The 17,730-nt window shown below is 57.3% G+C and overlaps 1 protein-coding gene across 1 annotated transcript in view; it reads left to right on the top strand.

The window, feature by feature from the left end:
- Positions 1–17,730, top strand: part of CFAP91 (cilia and flagella associated protein 91) — a 129,933-nt gene that overhangs the window by 53,136 nt on the left and 59,067 nt on the right. Inside the window, exons 7-11 of the mRNA XM_075592913.1 lie at positions 2,271–2,448; positions 2,880–3,037; positions 3,471–3,653; positions 4,723–4,862; positions 6,950–7,066. Of these exons, the coding sequence (XP_075449028.1) occupies positions 2,271–2,448; positions 2,880–3,037; positions 3,471–3,653; positions 4,723–4,862; positions 6,950–7,066 (776 nt within the window). The remainder of the gene's footprint in view (positions 1–2,270; positions 2,449–2,879; positions 3,038–3,470; positions 3,654–4,722; positions 4,863–6,949; positions 7,067–17,730) is intronic.

The raw sequence follows: 17,730 nt of genomic DNA, 5'->3' as shown, positions 1-17,730 counted from the left end.
TCTTTTCTACTCTCTCTCCTCTGCGTCTCTTCTACTCTCTCTCCTCTGCGTCTCTTCTACTCTCTCTCCTCTGCGTCTCTTCTGCTCTCTCTCCTCTGCATCTCTTCTACTCTCTCTCCTCTGCGTCTCTTCTACTCTCTCCTCTGTGTCTCTTTTACTCTCTCCTCTCCAGCTCCTCTACTCTCTCTCCTCTCCGGCTCTTCTACTCTCTCCTCTGCATCTCTTCTACTCTCTCCTCTGCATCTCTTCTACTCTCTCCTCTCGTCTCTTCTACTCTCTCTTCTCTGCGTCTCTTCTACTCTCTCTCCTTTGCGTCTATCCTACTCTCTCTCCTCTCGTCTCTTCTACTCTCTCTTCTCTGCGTCTCTTCTACTCTCTCTCCTTTGCGTCTATCCTACTCTTTCTCCTCTGCGTCTCTTCTATTCTCTCTCCTCTGCGGCTCTTCTACTCTCTCTCCTCTGCGGCTCTTCTACTCTCTCTCCTCTGCGGCTCTTCTACTCTCTCTCCTTTGCGGCTCTTCTACTCTCTCTCCTCTGCGTCTCTACTACTCTCTCATCTGCGTCTCTACTACTCTCTCTCCTCTGCGGCTATTCTACTCTCTCTCCTTTGCGTCTATCCTACTCTCTCTCCTCTCGTCTCTTCTACTCTCTCTTCTCTGCGTCTCTTCTACTCTCTCTCCTTTGCGTCTATCCTACTCTTTCTCCTCTGCGTCTCTTCTATTCTCTCTCCTCTGCGGCTCTTCTACTCTCTCTCCTCTGCGGCTCTTCTACTCTCTCTCCTCTGCGTCTCTTCTACTCTCTCTCCTCTGCGTCTCTTCTGCTCTCTCTCCTCTGCATCTCTTCTACTCTCTCTCCTCTGCGTCTCTTCTACTCTCTCCTCTGTGTCTCTTTTACTCTCTCCTCTCCAGCTCCTCTACTCTCTCTCCTCTCCGGCTCTTCTACTCTCTCCTCTGCATCTCTTCTACTCTCTCCTCTGCATCTCTTCTACTCTCTCTTCTCTGCGTCTCTTCTACTCTCTCTTCTCTGCGTCTCTTCTACTCTCTCTCCTTTGCGTCTATCCTACTCTCTCTCCTCTCGTCTCTTCTACTCTCTCTTCTCTGCGTCTCTTCTACTCTCTCTCCTTTGCGTCTATCCTACTCTTTCTCCTCTGCGTCTCTTCTATTCTCTCTCCTCTGCGGCTCTTCTACTCTCTCTCCTCTGCGGCTCTTCTACTCTCTCTCCTCTGCGGCTCTTCTACTCTCTCTCCTTTGCGGCTCTTCTACTCTCTCTCCTCTGCGTCTCTACTACTCTCTCATCTGCGTCTCTACTACTCTCTCTCCTCTGCGGCTATTCTACTCTCTCTCCTCTCGTCTCTTCTACTCTCTCTCCTCTGCGTCTCTTCTACTCTCTCTCCTCTGCGTCTCTTCTACTCTCTCTCCTCTGCGTCTCTTCTACTCTCTCTCCTCTGCGTCTCTTCTACTCTCTCTCCTCTGCGTCTCTTCTACTCTCTCTCCTCTGCGTCTCTTCTGCTCTCTCTCCTCTGCATCTCTTCTACTCTCTCTCCTCTGCGTCTCTTCTACTCTCTCCTCTGTGTCTCTTTTACTCTCTCCTCTCCAGCTCCTCTACTCTCTCTCCTCTCCGGCTCTTCTACTCTCTCCTCTGCATCTCTTCTACTCTCTCCTCTGCATCTCTTCTACTCTCTCCTCTCGTCTCTTCTACTCTCTCTTCTCTGCGTCTCTTCTACTCTCGCTCCTTTGCGTCTATCCTACTCTCTCTCCTCTCGTCTCTTCTACTCTCTCTTCTCTGCATCTCTTCTACTCTCTCTCCTTTGCGTCTATCCTACTCTTTCTCCTCTGCGTCTCTTCTATTCTCTCTCCTCTGCGGCTCTTCTACTCTCTCTCCTCTGCGGCTCTTCTACTCTCTCTCCTCTGCGGCTCTTCTACTCTCTCTCCTTTGCGGCTCTTCTACTCTCTCTCCTCTGCGTCTCTACTACTCTCTCATCTGCGTCTCTACTACTCTCTCTCCTCTGCGGCTATTCTACTCTCTCTCCTCTCCGGCTCTTCTGCTCTCTCTCCTCTCCGGCTCTTCTGCTCTCTCTCCTCTCCGGCTCTTCTTTTCCTCTCTCCTCTCCGTCTCTTTTTTTCCTGTTTCTTCCCTGCACCTCTGCTGCTCTCACGTTTGCTATGCACCAGCTCAGTGTCTCCTCTTCCTCCTCCGTGCCTCCTCCTCCTGTGACCCCCCCGCCCCCCCATGTGCTGCATCTTCCTCAGCTCCTTCTCTCCCTGTTCTCAGGTTGCGGTCTCCCGGCGGGACTGGCAGAGATAGAGATGATAGAGCGCGCTCGGGAGAAGCGTGCATGGGAGGCCACTCTGCCCCCTCTGAGTGACCTCTCCCAGCTGGAGACGAGGAGGAAGATGATGGATGAGCATGAGAGGATGGAGTGGGCCTTAAGGGAGCAGGACATCGAAAAGTAGGTGGTAGGCTTGTGACAGTTGCTGATAGGGACGGCATTTAAGTGACTTTCCCCCCACTGCTGCGCCCACCATTACTTTATTGTGTGTCTGCTTGGAACCTCCTTCCAGCTGTGCGATGCAGAACCAGCGTCCATGCTGAAACCGAAGAACACTAAACCTCAAACAGCTGTCTCTGAGTGGAGATGCTGATTCTGCACTTTGCTAACCCGAGCTTCGCTCTGATGCTTTGCAGCGCAGCTGGCAGAATCTTTCCAGAGAGATTTATGTTGCGATTGCGGACGCTAAAACGTGATTCTCTCAGTGAGCTCATTATGGTGACACTCCGGGATCTGAGTACGTGTTCGCTGCCCGCGTGTTCTGGCTTCATTGGCAGCAAAAGGGTTAATCTCTGCGTGGGCTATATGGGTGTGTGTGTTTCCGGCTTTAGGCTTCAGGAGGCTCGGATTGAGATGCTGAAGCTGCTGCTGCAGCAGCGACAGGAGTCGCAGAGCGTGATGGACGAGAAGCGGCTGGACGCGCGTCTGTCTAAACTTCAGACAGAAAAAGAAGGGCGAATCAAAGAAATCCGCGAAGAGCACATTAAAGGTAAATGGGGGGAGGGGCGCAGGAGACAGAGCATCCGTGAGTCAGGAAGAAAGGAAAAGCAGAGATCTTAAACATGTAGGGGCATACTGGAGCTATTATATAAGACACCATACAGCACCACAAGAAAATACCACTTAGTAAGTATGGCCCACTGCCAGAACTAGGGCCAAACTGAACTAATGAATTGCCCCAATACAATAAAATAATGCTCCATTCAGTGAAACCCAAATGATTTCACTGTAATGTATGTTGAGGCCATGCTCTTTGCTAGAGATATATCTTGCTAAGTGGCGCTCGAGGAGCAACAAGGTTAAAGGGAGTGCCGGCTGTCTGCATAGAAATAGATGAGTAGAGAGTATAAGGAACCACACGGCAGGATTCTCACATCCCAGCTTGTGCATTGCCCCTGATCGTATCTCCATCGGATCCCCAGCGATCAGGAAGATGACCCATAAGATGAGCAACGTAGAAGGCAAGCTGGAGAGACGGGACGTCATCCAGGAGTACACAGACTACGCCTCCCAGACTTATGCCCCCCTGTCCCGTGTCGGCTACTTCCCAGACCGCTACTCCGAGCACAACGTGGTGAAAAGCCCTTTCCTGAGCTCGTACCAAGGTGAGGCTGACACTGCTGAGGTTCTACCATCTTCACGTCGATCAGTATGTGACACCCAAGCGGGCCTCGGTAATAATCAACAACACATCACAACATTCAAAACGTCATCACAATAGGTACCGAGCTCATTCATTTAGTGACACGTCTTGTGTGAGTGAAAACGCTTTCATATTGGTTCATCAAAGTCCATACATCCAACACAAAACCCTGCACGGTATTAGGTTGTAAGTGTGCAAGTGTACAGTAAATGCCGGCTCACTAAACCTCTGATTAAGGACCTGATCTCATAATGCCCTGTGCTTTCTGCATAGGAGGAGAGTAGAATGTGGCCCAGCTCACACAGACCTGTGCTGAGTCTGATATCCCTCAGTAAATCCTGTGGGCCTTATTGTACTGCACCACCTACTGCCTTTCCCATGAATACACCACACTCGGAGCTACATTGTTGGGTTTGGCCAGAGCTAAAAAGGGGTCTATTTATCAAAGCCTCCAACATACAAAACTGGGGCAAAGTTCTAGCAAATAATTGCCCCAGATTCCCAATCCAACACAATTGGAAGCAATGGTTTTTTTTTCCTGTGATAAATGTGGAGCAGTTTGATTGTTTTTTTGTTGCACCCGTTTTGTTACCAGCTTTAAAGATGGCCCGGGCATACTGGAGTATTTTGCCACAACATTACCGTTGAATCCTACGGAAACTGTGTGATACTCTGAGGCATTCTTGGGTATGTTGAAGAATCTGGGAAATCTCCCAAGTATCCCACTCCTAACACCAAGAAAACCTTGAAGATCTCACTTTGTTCCTCAGGAACCAAATGTAAAATATTTCCACCAAAAGTGAGACAAATGAGTTAAGTAAATATATACACTAGATTGTAAGATACCTAGGCTAGGGATTCAGTAAATTCTGCTATATACAGTGTCATATACACTGACCTTGCTATGTACACTTCCATTACTATAAATAATAGTCTGTAATTGACGGTATAATATATGCCAATGGGTGGAGCTTATAACCCGCTAAAACCTAATCCAGCCAACTCACCCCTTGTCACCCGGTTTTGCCCAGGGCTACTGGACTTGGAAGCGAACCTCCCGGACTTTGTCACCCAGCCCCGTATCCGGGTCCCCAAACCCAGAGTTACCACCAAGGACGGCTTCCTGATACACTCGGCGCTGCTGGACCGGGAGCTGGAAGAAGTCTACCAGGTGGGGAGAACATGGGGTTATTTCTCCTGGCCTTGAAGATATAGAGATCATCAATGTGACTCAGTTCAGCGCCCATCCTATTATTCTGTACAATTTACCTCTTTTTAGCACGATTGTGCTAACCCTAAAGCAACAACACTCCACCCACCCACCAAGGCAAAAAAGAGGTCACAGCATGGCTTGACAGCTCATGTTGTGTTGATCCATTTCTAACTGTTCATTTTTCCGTAATCTTTTGCTGAGATTTCACCTCTTTTTAGTATTGAATGGAATCGGCTGTTACCATGGCGACCGCTGTCATCTTCACCAGTATGAATGGCAGCTGACATTTTTACCTCCCGGGGAGGAACATTTTAGCAACGGATGTCTGCAGAATTCAACTACAATATTTAAAAATTGCGGGATTGCTAAAAAGTGCAACTGAATGACTTTGGATTGTGAAAAAGGGAAGGATGCGTGTATTTTTATGGTGAATAGAGGGGGGTCGTTGCTTTAAAGGAGACCAGCAAATGTAGAGTAGGACAAGGAATGACTCCGAGTTAATGCAGCCAACCCCTGAATATGGCTCCAAGTTATCACGAATAGCACTGAAAAGGTTCAATGGCCTCCTCTCTGCCCAGCGCTGAAATGCACAGAATATAACCTAGGACAGAAATAGACAGCACTCACAATAGCATACGTGAAATTTAAATTGCTGCAGCGTGGAACAAGGAAGAACCCTGTGTCCTCCACAACAGGAGGTACCGAAAAATGCTCCCAGCACTCGTAAAAGACAAAAGAAAATGGGTATAAGCCAAAATAGTTTAATGAGAAACAGAACACATACCACCAAGGGGCAAGGGAACAATATAGCAAAAATATGTATGTTCCCTTACCCCTCGGTGGTACAGTATGTGTTCTGTTTCTTTTGTCTTTTCTGAGTGCTGGGAAAAACATTTTTTGTACAGAATATGATGTTTTAATGTAAAAATCAATGGAGTTCCCCTAATTAGAGTTTCTTGGGTTGCAGCATATTTCCTTGTACCAAAGTGAGTGAAGGGTTGAGCTGGGATCCCGAAATGTAGCAAATAAAGCAATCAGGATCCGGGCTACACAGAAAGAGGGGTGCTATTTTAATTAGCTTCACTTGTCAGCCCCATAAAGTGTTGGTAACTGCTCTAACACTGAAGGGTGACTGGTCCAGCTGAGGCTAGGGGGGCTCTCTCTCTCTATCTCGCTGCTGCCAAGCGCCCCATGTTACATTGTTGCCATTTAGTAAAGTGTCCGGCTGAGCTGCAAAGGAGGCACGCGATACTTTTTGCCACTTCTCTGTTGAGCTAAACGCCGGCAGCCAGTTAGAGCTGCGCTGTGATTCACACCGCGTTATTATTACCATCTTCACTTTCGCTATTCGCTAGAACGGTCAGGCAGGAAATTGATACTTATTGCCACCTCTCTGAGTTCCTTGTAGGCAGCCAGTTAGAGCTGGGCAGTGATCACACAGCTTGACCGTTTATCAGCTCTCTTTACAGACGCTCAGTAATGACCATATGGCAACACACTGTGACCATTTTATAGTGCTTTATGGGGTTCCATGGTTAATAGGCTCTCCAGGAGTAATCGCTGTTTATTTACATATCCACTCATAAACTGTATAGCCACTATAAAATCATATAAGTGGCGAATTGGATGAGCTTCTATACAGCAGATACAAGTATATGATACTGGTTTACTATTTATAGCCAGCATTGTGGCAGTGGGTGTTACTTGCATATCTACCGCACCAATTTTGGTCCTTTATTGGTAGATTTTTTTCACCTGCCCTTTCAGGGAAAGGGATGTGTAAGCCTCTCCCAGCAGCCAGTCAGGGAGACAGCCGCGCCTCCTGCGCTTTTATTATTTTATATATTCGCGCATTGTCACTTAATTCACTCCGCGTGTGCCGGTTTTTATTATTGGTGTTAATAGCCTGGGTGTGCACCATTAAATGTACTTTCTTTAGATGTCCCAGTGACCTTGAGTCCGCGGTTCCTCTATACGATGTGGTAGGTGCTTCCTGCCAGTGCTATGTGAAAGCTGATGATATGATTGTGTGTCCTCTCTCCCAGGCCCTCATGGAGAAGAAAAACAAATCCCCGTTGCCTGAGAAGCCCCTTCGCTTCCTGCATAAGATAGTGAGGCCCGTCCCTCGGCCTGCAACCCCCGAAGTGGAGGTGGCTCCTGAGGTGAGCCGGCAGCACACACGGTTATCTCTCCTTACTACAGAGCAGCTTCCTAGTCTCCTCAAGGCTGGCTCCTTTCCAGCTCACTGGCCTCCGCCATTAAAATGTAACGGCTCTGTGCCCCTTCCGCTTATCCCTACGCTCCCCCTCCTCTCTCTGCCTTCCTCTCTCCCCCTGATCCCTACGTTCCCCCTCCTCTCTCTGCCTTCCTCTCTCCCCCTGATCCCTACGTTCCCCCTCCTCTCTCTGCCTTCCTCTCTCCCCCTGATCCCTACGTTCCCCCTCCTCTCTCTGCCTTCCTCTCTCCCCCTGATCCCTACGTTCCCCCTCCTCTCTCTGCCTTCCTCTCTCCCCCTGATCCCTACGCTCCCCCTCCTCTCTCTGCCTTCCTCTCTCCCCCTGATCCCTACGTTCCCCCTCCTCTCTCCCCCTGATCCCTACGTTCCCCCTCCTCTCTCTGCCTTCCTCTCTCCCCCTGATCCCTTCGCTCCCCCTCCTCTCTCTGCCTTCCTCTCTCCCCCTGATCCCTACGTTCCCCCTCCTCTCTCCCCCTGATCCCTTCGCTCCCCCTCCTCTCTCTGCCTTCCTCTCTCCCCCTGATCCCTACGCTCCCCCTCCTCTCTCTGCCTTCCTCTCTCCCCCTGATCCCTACGTTCCCCCTCCTCTCTCTGCCATACTCTCTCCCCCTGACCCTACGTTCCCCCACCTCTCTCTGCCTTCCTCTCTCCCCCTGATCCCTACGTTCCCCCTCCTCTCTCTGCCTTCCTCTCTCCCCCTGATCCCTACGTTCCCCCTCCTCTCTCTGCCTTCCTCTCTCCCCCTGATCCCTACGTTCCCCCTCCTCTCTCCCCCTGATCCCTACGTTCCCCCTCCTCTCTCTGCCTTCCTCTCTCCCCCTGATCCCTACGTTCCCCCTCCTCTCTCCCCCTGATCCCTACGTTCCCCCTCCTCTCTCTGCCTTCCTCTTTCCCCCTGATCCCTACGTTCCCCCTCCTCTCTCCCCCTGATCCCTTCGCTCCCCCTCCTCTCTCTGCCTTCCTCTCTCCCCCTGATCCCTACGCTCCCCTCCTCTCTCTGCCTTCCTCTCTCCCCCTGATCCCTACGCTCCCCTCCTCTCTCTGCCTTCCTCTCTCCCCCTGATCCCTGCGCTCCCCCTCCTCTCTCTGCCTTCCTCTCTCCCCCTGATCCCTACGTTCCCCCTCCTCTCTCTGCCCTCCTCTCTCCCCCTGATCCCTACGCTCCCCCTCCTCTCTCTGCCTTCCTCTCTCCCCCTGATCCCTGCGCTCCCCCTCCTCTCTCTGCCTTCCTCTCTCCCCCTGATCCCTACGCTCCCCCTCCTCTCTCTGCCTTCCTCTCTCCCCCTGATCCCTACGCTCCCCCTCCTCTCTCTGCCTTCCTCTCTCCCCCTGATCCCTACGTTCCCCCTCCTCTCTCTGCCTTCCTCTCTCCCCCTGATCCCTACGTTCCCCCTCCTCTCTCCCCCTGATCCCTATGCTCCCCCTCCTCTCTCCCCCTGATCCCTATGCTCCCCCTCCTCTCTCTGCCTTCCTCTCTCCCCCTGATCCCTACGTTCCCCCTCCTCTCTCTGCCTTCCTCTCTCCCCCTGATCCCTACGCTCCCCCTCCTCTCTCTGCCTTCCTCTCTCCCCCTGATCCCTATGCTCCCCCTCCTCTCTCTGCCTTCCTCTCTCCCCCTGATCCCTACGTTCCCCCTCCTCTCTCTGCCTTCCTCTCTCCCCCTGATCCCTACGTTCCCCCTCCTCTCTCTGCCCTCCTCTCTCCCCCTGATCCCTACGCTCCCCCTCCTCTCTCTGCCTTCCTCTCTCCCCCTGATCCCTACGTTCCCCCTCCTCTCTCTGCCTTCCTCTCTCCCCCTGATCCCTGCGTTCCCCCTCCTCTCTCTGCCCTCCTCTCTCCCCCTGATCCCTACGCTCCCCCTCCTCTCTCTGCCTTCCTCTCTCCCCCTGATCCCTACGTTCCCCCTCCTCTCTCTGCCTTCCTCTCTCCCCCTGATCCCTATGCTCCCCCTCCTCTCTCTGCCTTCCTCTCTCCCCCTGATCCCTACGTTCCCCCTCCTCTCTCTGCCTTCCTCTCTCCCCCTGATCCCTACGTTCCCCCTCCTCTCTCTGCCTTCCTCTCTCCCCCTGATCCCTACGTTCCCCCTCCTCTCTCTGCCTTCCTCTCTCCCCCTGATCCCTACGTTCCCCCTCCTCTCTCTGCCTTCCTCTCTCCCCCTGATCCCTACGCTCCCCCTCCTCTCTCTGCCTTCCTCTCTCCCCCTGATCCCTATGCTCCCCCTCCTCTCTCTGCCTTCCTCTCTCCCCCTGATCCCTATGCTCCCCCTCCTCTCTCTGCCTTCCTCTCTCCCCCTGATCCCTACGTTCCCCCTCCTCTCTCTGCCTTCCTCTCTCCCCCTGATCCCTACACTCCCCCTCCTCTCTCTGCCTTCCACTCTCCCCCTGATCCCTACGCTCCCCCTCCTCTCTCTGCCTTCCTCTCTCCCCCTGATCCCTACGTTCCCCCTCCTCTCTCCCCCTGATCCCTACGTTCCCCCTCCTCTCTCTGCCTTCCTCTCTCCCCCTGATCCCTACGTTCCCCCTCCTCTCTCCCCCTGATCCCTTCGCTCCCCCTCCTCTCTCTGCCTTCCTCTCTCCCCCTGATCCCTGCGCTCCCCCTCCTCTCTCTGCCTTCCTCTCTCCCCCTGATCCCTGCGCTCCCCCTCCTCTCTCTGCCTTCCTCTCTCCCCCTGATCCCTACGTTCCCCCTCCTCTCTCCCCCTGATCCCTACGTTCCCCCTCCTCTCTCTGCCTTCCTCTCTCCCCCTGATCCCTACGTTCCCCCTCCTCTCTCTGCCTTCCTCTCTCCCCCTGATCCCTACGTTCCCCCTCCTCTCTCTGCCTTCCTCTCTCCCCCTGATCCCTACGTTCCCCCTCCTCTCTCCCCCTGATCCCTTCGCTCCCCCTCCTCTCTCTGCCTTCCTCTCTCCCCCTGATCCCTACGTTCCCCCTCCTCTCTCTGCCTTCCTCTCTCCCCCTGATCCCTACGTTCCCCCTCCTCTCTCTGCCTTCCTCTCTCCCCCTGATCCCTGCGCTCCCCTCCTCTCTCTGCCTTCCTCTCTCCCCCTGATCCCTACGTTCCCCCTCCTCTCTCCCCCTGATCCCTTCGCTCCCCCTCCTCTCTCTGCCTTCCTCTCTCCCCCTGATCCCTACGTTCCCCCTCCTCTCTCTGCCTTCCTCTCTCCCCCTGATCCCTACGTTCCCCCTCCTCTCTCTGCCTTCCTCTCTCCCCCTGATCCCTACGCTCCCCCTCCTCTCTCTGCCTTCCTCTCTCCCCCTGATCCCTACGTTCCCCCTCCTCTCTCTGCCTTCCTCTCTCCCCCTGATCCCTGCGCTCCCCCTCCTCTCTCTGCCTTCCTCTCTCCCCCTGATCCCTACGTTCCCCTCCTCTCTCTGCCTTCCTCTCTCCCCCTGATCCCTACGTTCCCCTCCTCTCTCTGCCCTTCTCTCTCTGCCTTCACTCTCCTCCCTGACCCCCCAAGTCCCCCTCCTCTCTCTGCCCTACTCTCTCCCCCTGATCCCTACGTTCCCCCTCCTCTCTCAGCCTTCCTCTCTCCCCCTGATCCCTGCGCTCCCCCTCCTCTCTCTGCCTTCCTCTCTCCCCCTGATCCCTACGTTCCCCCTCCTCTCTCCCCCTGATCCCTTCGCTCCCCCTCCTCTCTCTGCCCTACTCTCTCCCCCTGATCCCTACGTTCCCCCTCCTCTCTCTGCCTTCCTCTCTCCCCCTGATCCCTACGCTCCCCTCCTCTCTCTGCCTTCCTCTCTCCCCCTGATCCCTTCGCTCCCCCTCCTCTCTCTGCCTTCCTCTCTCCCCCTGATCCCTACGTTCCCCCTCCTCTCTCTGCCTTCCTCTCTCCCCCTGATCCCTACGTTCCCCCTCCTCTCTCTGCCCTACTCTCTCCCCCTGATCCCTACGTTCCCCCTCCTCTCTCAGCCTTCCTCTCTCCCCCTGATCCCTACGTTCCCCCTCCTCTCTCTGCCTTCCTCTCTCCCCCTGATCCCTACGTTCCCCCTCCTCTCTCTGCCTTCCTCTCTCCCCCTGATCCCTACGCTCCCCCTCATCTCTCTGCCTTCCTCTCTCCCCCTGATCCCTACGTTCCCCCTCCTCTCTCCCCCTGATCCCTACGCTCCCCCTCCTCTCTCTGCCTTCCTCTCTCCCCCTGATCCCTATGCTCCCCCTCCTCTCTCTGCCTTCCTCTCTCCCCCTGATCCCTACGCTCCCCTCCTCTCTCTGCCTTCCTCTCTCCCCCTGATCCCTACGTTCCCCCTCCTCTCTCTGCCTTCCTCTCTCCCCCTGATCCCTACGTTCCCCCTCCTCTCTCTGCCTTCCTCTCTCCCCCTGATCCCTACGCTCCCCCTCCTCTCTCTGCCTTCCTCTCTCCCCCTGATCCCTACGTTCCCCCTCCTCTCTCTGCCTTCCTCTCTCCCCCTGATCCCTACGTTCCCCCTCCTCTCTCTGCCTTCCTCTCTCCCCCTGATCCCTACGCTCCCCCTCCTCTCTCTGCCTTCCTCTCTCCCCCTGATCCCTATGCTCCCCCTCCTCTCTCTGCCTTCCTCTCTCCCCCTGATCCCTACGTTCCCCCTCCTCTCTCTGCCTTCCTCTCTCCCCCTGATCCCTACGTTCCCCCTCCTCTCTCTGCCTTCCTCTCTCCCCCTGATCCCTACGTTCCCCCTCCTCTCTCTGCCTTCCTCTCTCCCCCTGATCCCTATGCTCCCCCTCCTCTCTCTGCCTTCCTCTCTCCCCCTGATCCCTACGCTCCCCCTCCTCTCTCTGCCTTCCTCTCTCCCCCTGATCCCTATGCTCCCCCTCCTCTCTCTGCCTTCCTCTCTCCCCCTGATCCCTGCGCTCCCCCTCCTCTCTCTGCCTTCCTCTCTCCCCCTGATCCCTACGCTCCCCCTCCTCTCTCTGCCTTCCTCTCTCCCCCTGATCCCTATGCTCCCCCTCCTCTCTCTGCCTTCCTCTCTCCCCCTGATCCCTGCGCTCCCCCTCCTCTCTCTGCCTTCCTCTCTCCCCCTGATCCCTACGCTCCCCCTCCTCTCTCTGCCTTCCTCTCTCCCCCTGATCCCTATGCTCCCCCTCCTCTCTCTGCCTTCCTCTCTCCCCCTGATCCCTACGTTCCCCCTCCTCTCTCTGCCTTCCTCTCTCCCCCTGATCCCTACGCTCCCCCTCCTCTCTCTGCCTTCCTCTCTCCCCCTGATCCCTGCGCTCCCCCTCCTCTCTCTGCCTTCCTCTCTCCCCCTGATCCCTACGTTCCCCCTCCTCTCTCTGCCTTCCTCTCTCCCCCTGATCCCTATGCTCCCCCTCCTCTCTCTGCCTTCCTCTCTCCCCCTGATCCCTACGTTCCCCCTCCTCTCTCCCCCTGATCCCTACGCTCCCCCTCCTCTCTCTGCCTTCCTCTCTCCCCCTGATCCCTACGCTCCCCCTCCTCTCTCTGCCTTCCTCTCTCCCCCTGATCCCTGCGCTCCCCCTCCTCTCTCTGCCTTCCTCTCTCCCCCTGATCCCTACGCTCCCCTCCTCTCTCTGCCTTCCTCTCTCCCCCTGATCCCTACGTTCCCCCTCCTCTCTCTGCCTTCCTCTCTCCCCCTGATCCCTACGTTCCCCCTCCTCTCTCCCCCTGATCCCTTCGCTCCCCCTCCTCTCTCTGCCTTCCTCTCTCCCCCTGATCCCTACGCTCCCCTCCTCTCTCTGCCTTCACTCTCCTCCCTGACCCCCCCCAAGTCCCCCTCCTCTCTCTGCCATACTCTCTCCCCCTGACCCTACGTTCCCCCTCCTCTCTCTGCCTTCCTCTCTCCCCCTGATCCCTACGTTCCCCCTCCTCTCTCCCCCTGATCCCTTCGCTCCCCCTCCTCTCTCTGCCTTCCTCTCTCCCCCTGATCCCTACGCTCCCCCTCCTCTCTCTGCCTTCCTCTCTCCCCCTGATCCCTACGTTCCCCCTCCTCTCTCTGCCTTCCTCTCTCCCCCTGATCCCTACGTTCCCCCTCCTCTCTCTGCCTTCCTCTCTCCCCCTGATCCCTACGCTCCCCCTCCTCTCTCTGCCTTCCTCTCTCCCCCTGATCCCTACGCTCCCCTCCTCTCTCTGCCTTCCTCTCTCCCCCTGATCCCTACGTTCCCCCTCCTCTCTCTGCCTTCCTCTCTCCCCCTGATCCTTACGTTCCCCCTCCTCTCTCTGCCTTCCTCTCTCCCCCTGATCCCTACGCACCCCCTCCTCTCTCTGCCTTCCTCTCTCCCCCTGATCCCTACGTTCCCCCTCCTCTCTCTGCCTTCCTCTCTCCCCCTGATCCCTACGTTCCCCCTCCTCTCTCTGCCTTCCTCTCTCCCCCTGATCCCTATGCTCCCCCTCCTCTCTCTGCCTTCCTCTCTCCCCCTGATCCCTACGCTCCCCCTCCTCTCTCTGCCTTCCTCTCTCCCCCTGATCCCTGCGCTCCCCCTCCTCTCTCTGCCCTCCTCTCTCTGCCCTCCTCTCTCTGCCTTCACTCTCCTCCCTGACCCCCCCCAAGTCCCCCTCCTCTCTCTGCCATACTCTCTCCCCCTGACCCTACGTTCCCCCACCTCTCTCTGCCTTCCTCTCTCCCCCTGATCCCTACGTTCCCCCTCCTCTCTCTGCCTTCCTCTCTCCCCCTGATCCCTACGCTCCCCCTCCTCTCTCTGCCTTCCTCTCTCCCCCTGATCCCTACGTTCCCCCTCCTCTCTCTGCCTTCCTCTCTCCCCCTGATCCCTACGCTCCCCCTCCTCTCTCTGCCTTCCTCTCTCCCCCTGATCCCTACGTTCCCCCTCCTCTCTCTGCCTTCCTCTCTCCCCCTGATCCCTGCGCTCCCCCTCCTCTCTCTGCCTTCCTCTCTCCCCCTGATCCCTGCGCTCCCCCTCCTCTCTCTGCCTTCCTCTCTCCCCCTGATCCCTGCGTTCCCCCTCCTCTCTCTGCCTTCCTCTCTCCCCCTGATCCCTACGCTCCCCCTCCTCTCTCTGCCTTCCTCTCTCCCCCTGATCCCTACGTTCCCCCTCCTCTCTCTGCCTTCCTCTCTCCCCCTGATCCCTACGTTCCCCCTCCTCTCTCTGCCTTCCTCTCTCCCCCTGATCCCTACGTTCCCCCTCCTCTCTCTGCCTTCCACTCTCCCCCTGATCCCTACGTTCCCCCTCCTCTCTCTGCCTTCCTCTCTCCCCCTGATCCCTACGTTCCCCCTCCTCTCTCTGCCTTCCTCTCTCCCCCTGATCCCTACGCTCCCCCTCCTCTCTCTGCCTTCCTCTCTCCCCCTGATCCCTATGCTCCCCCTCCTCTCTCTGCCTTCCACTCTCCCCCTGATCCCTACGCTCCCCCTCCTCTCTCTGCCTTCCTCTCTCCCCCTGATCCCTACGTTCCCCCTCCTCTCTCCCCCTGATCCCTTCGCTCCCCCTCCTCTCTCTGCCTTCCTCTCTCCCCCTGATCCCTACGCTCCCCCTCCTCTCTCTGCCTTCCTCTCTCCCCCTGATCCCTTCGCTCCCCCTCCTCTCTCTGCCTTCCTCTCTCCCCCTGATCCCTACGTTCCCCCTCCTCTCTCTGCCTTCCTCTCTCCCCCTGATCCCTACGTTCCCCCTCCTCTCTCCCCCTGATCCCTTCGCTCCCCCTCCTCTCTCTGCCTTCCTCTCTCCCCCTGATCCCTACGCTCCCCCTCCTCTCTCTGCCTTCCTCTCTCCCCCTGATCCCTACTTCCCCCCTCCTCTCTCCCCCTGATCCCTTCGCTCCCCCTCCTCTCTCTGCCTTCCTCTCTCCCCCTGATCCCTACGCTCCCCTCCTCTCTCTGCCTTCCTCTCTCCCCCTGATCCCTACGTTCCCCCTCCTCTCTCCCCCTGATCCCTTCGCTCCCCCTCCTCTCTCTGCCTTCCTCTCTCCCCCTGATCCCTACGCTCCCCCTCCTCTCTCTGCCTTCCTCTCTCCCCCTGATCCCTACGCTCCCCCTCCTCTCTCTGCCTTCCTCTCTCCCCCTGATCCCTACGTTCCCCCTCCTCTCTCCCCCTGATCCCTTCGCTCCCCCTCCTCTCTCTGCCTTCCTCTCTCCCCCTGATCCCTACGCTCCCCCTCCTCTCTCTGCCTTCCTCTCTCCCCCTGATCCCTACGTTCCCCCTCCTCTCTCCCCCTGATCCCTTCGTTCCCCCTCCTCTCTCTGCCTTCCTCTCTCCCCCTGATCCCTACGCTCCCCTCCTCTCTCTGCCTTCCTCTCTCCCCCTGATCCCTACGCTCCCCCTCCTCTCTCTGCCTTCCTCTCTCCCCCTGATCCCTACGTTCCCCCTCCTCTCTCTGCCTTCCTCTCTCCCCCTGATCCCTACGTTCCCCCTCCTCTCTCCCCCTGATCCCTACGTTCCCCCTCCTCTCTCTGCCTTCCTCTCTCCCCCTGATCCCTACGTTCCCCCTCCTCTCTCTGCCTTCCTCTCTCCCCCTGATCCCTACGTTCCCCCTCCTCTCTCCCCCTGATCCCTACGCTCCCCCTCCTCTCTCTGCCTTCCTCTCTCCCCCTGATCCCTATGCTCCCCCTCCTCTCTCTGCCTTCCACTCTCCCCCTGATCCCTACGTTCCCCCTCCTCTCTCTGCCTTCCTCTCTCCCCCTGATCCCTACGCTCCCCCTCCTCTCTCTGCCCTCCTCTCTCCCCCTGATCCCTACGCTCCCCCTCCTCTCTCTGCCTTCCTCTCTCCCCCTGATCCCTACGTTCCCCCTCCTCTCTCTGCCTTCCTCTCTCCCCCTGATCCCTACGTTCCCCCTCCTCTCTCCCCCTGATCCCTACGTTCCCCCTCCTCTCTCTGCCTTCCTCTTTCCCCCTGATCCCTACGTTCCCCCTCCTCTCTCTGCCTTCCTCTCTCCCCCTGATCCCTTCGCTCCCCCTCCTCTCTCTGCCTTCCTCTCTCCCCCTGATCCCTACGCTCCCCTCCTCTCTCTGCCTTCCTCTCTCCCCCTGATCCCTGCGCTCCCCCTCCTCTCTCTGCCTTCCTCTCTCCCCCTGATCCCTACGTTCCCCCTCCTCTCTCTGCCTTCCTCTCTCCCCCTGATCCCTACGTTCCCCCTCCTCTCTCTGCCTTCCTCTCTCCCCCTGATCCCTACGTTCCCCCTCCTCTCTCTGCCTTCCTCTCTCCCCCTGATCCCTACGTTCCCCCTCCTCTCTCCCCCTGATCCCTACGTTCCCCCTCTTCTCTCTGCCTTCCTCTTTCCCCCTGATCCCTACGTTCCCCCTCCTCTCTCTGCCTTCCTCTTTCCCCCTGATCCCTACGCTCCCCCTCCTCTCTCTGCCTTCCTCTCTCCCCCTGATCCCTACGCTCCCCCTCCTCTCTCTGCCTTCCTCTCTCCCCCTGATCCCTACGCTCCCCTCCTCTCTCTGCCTTCCTCTCTCCCCCTGATCCCTACGCTCCCCCTCCTCTCTCTGCCTTCCTCTCTCCCCCTGATCCCTACGCTCCCCTCCTCTCTCTGCCTTCCTCTCTCCCCCTGATCCCTGCGCTCCCCCTCCTCTCTCTGCCTTCCTCTCTCCCCCTGATCCCTACGTTCCCCCTCCTCTCTCTGCCTTCCTCTCTCCCCCTGATCCCTACGTTCCCCCTCCTCTCTCCCCCTGATCCCTACGTTCCCCCTCTTCTCTCTGCCTTCCTCTTTCCCCCTGATCCCTACGTTCCCCCTCCTCTCTCTGCCTTCCTCTCTCCCCCTGATCCCTACGTTCCCCCTCCTCTCTCTGCCTTCCTCTCTCCCCTGATCCCTACGCTCCCCCTCCTCTCTCTGCCTTCCTCTCTCCCCCTGATCCCTACGTTCCCCCTCCTCTCTCTGCCTTCCTCTCTCCCCCTGATCCCTACGTTCCCCCTCCTCTCTCCCCCTGATCCCTACGTTCCCCCTCCTCTCTCTGCCTTCCTCTTTCCCCCTGATCCCTACGTTCCCCCTCCTCTCTCTGCCTTCCTCTCTCCCCCTGATCCCTTCGCTCCCCCTCCTCTCTCTGCCTTCCTCTCTCCCCCTGATCCCTACGCTCCCCTCCTCTCTCTGCCTTCCTCTCTCCCCCTGATCCCTGCGCTCCCCCTCCTCTCTCTGCCTTCCTCTCTCCCCCTGATCCCTACGTTCCCCCTCCTCTCTCTGCCTTCCTCTCTCCCCCTGATCCCTACGTTCCCCCTCCTCTCTCCCCCTGATCCCTACGTTCCCCCTCTTCTCTCTGCCTTCCTCTTTCCCCCTGATCCCTACGTTCCCCCTCCTCTCTCCCCCTGATCCCTACGTTCCCCCTCTTCTCTCTGCCTTCCTCTTTCCCCCTGATCCCTACGCTCCCCCTCCTCTCTCTGCCTTCCTCTTTCCCCCTGATCCCTACGCTCCCCCTCCTCTCTCTGCCTTCCTCTCTCCCCCTGATCCCTACGCTCCCCCTCCTCTCTCTGCCTTCCTCTCTCCCCCTGATCCCTACGCTCCCCTCCTCTCTCTGCCTTCCTCTCTCCCCCTGATCCCTACGCTCCCCCTCCTCTCTCTGCCTTCCTCTCTCCCCCTGATCCCTACGCTCCCCCTCCTCTCTCTGCCTTCCACTCTCCCCCTGATCCCTACGCTCCCCCTCCTCTCTCTGCCTTCCTCTCTCCCCCTGATCCCTACGTTCCCCCTCCTCTCTCCCCCTGATCCCTACGCTCCCCCTCCTCTC

The sequence above is a fragment of the Ascaphus truei genome, chromosome 3 (genome assembly GCF_040206685.1).
Source record: "Ascaphus truei isolate aAscTru1 chromosome 3, aAscTru1.hap1, whole genome shotgun sequence".
NCBI classification, from domain to species: domain Eukaryota; kingdom Metazoa; phylum Chordata; class Amphibia; order Anura; family Ascaphidae; genus Ascaphus; species Ascaphus truei.
Note: the sequence above shows the minus strand (reverse complement) of the source record. Positions and strands in the feature narration are given on the sequence as shown.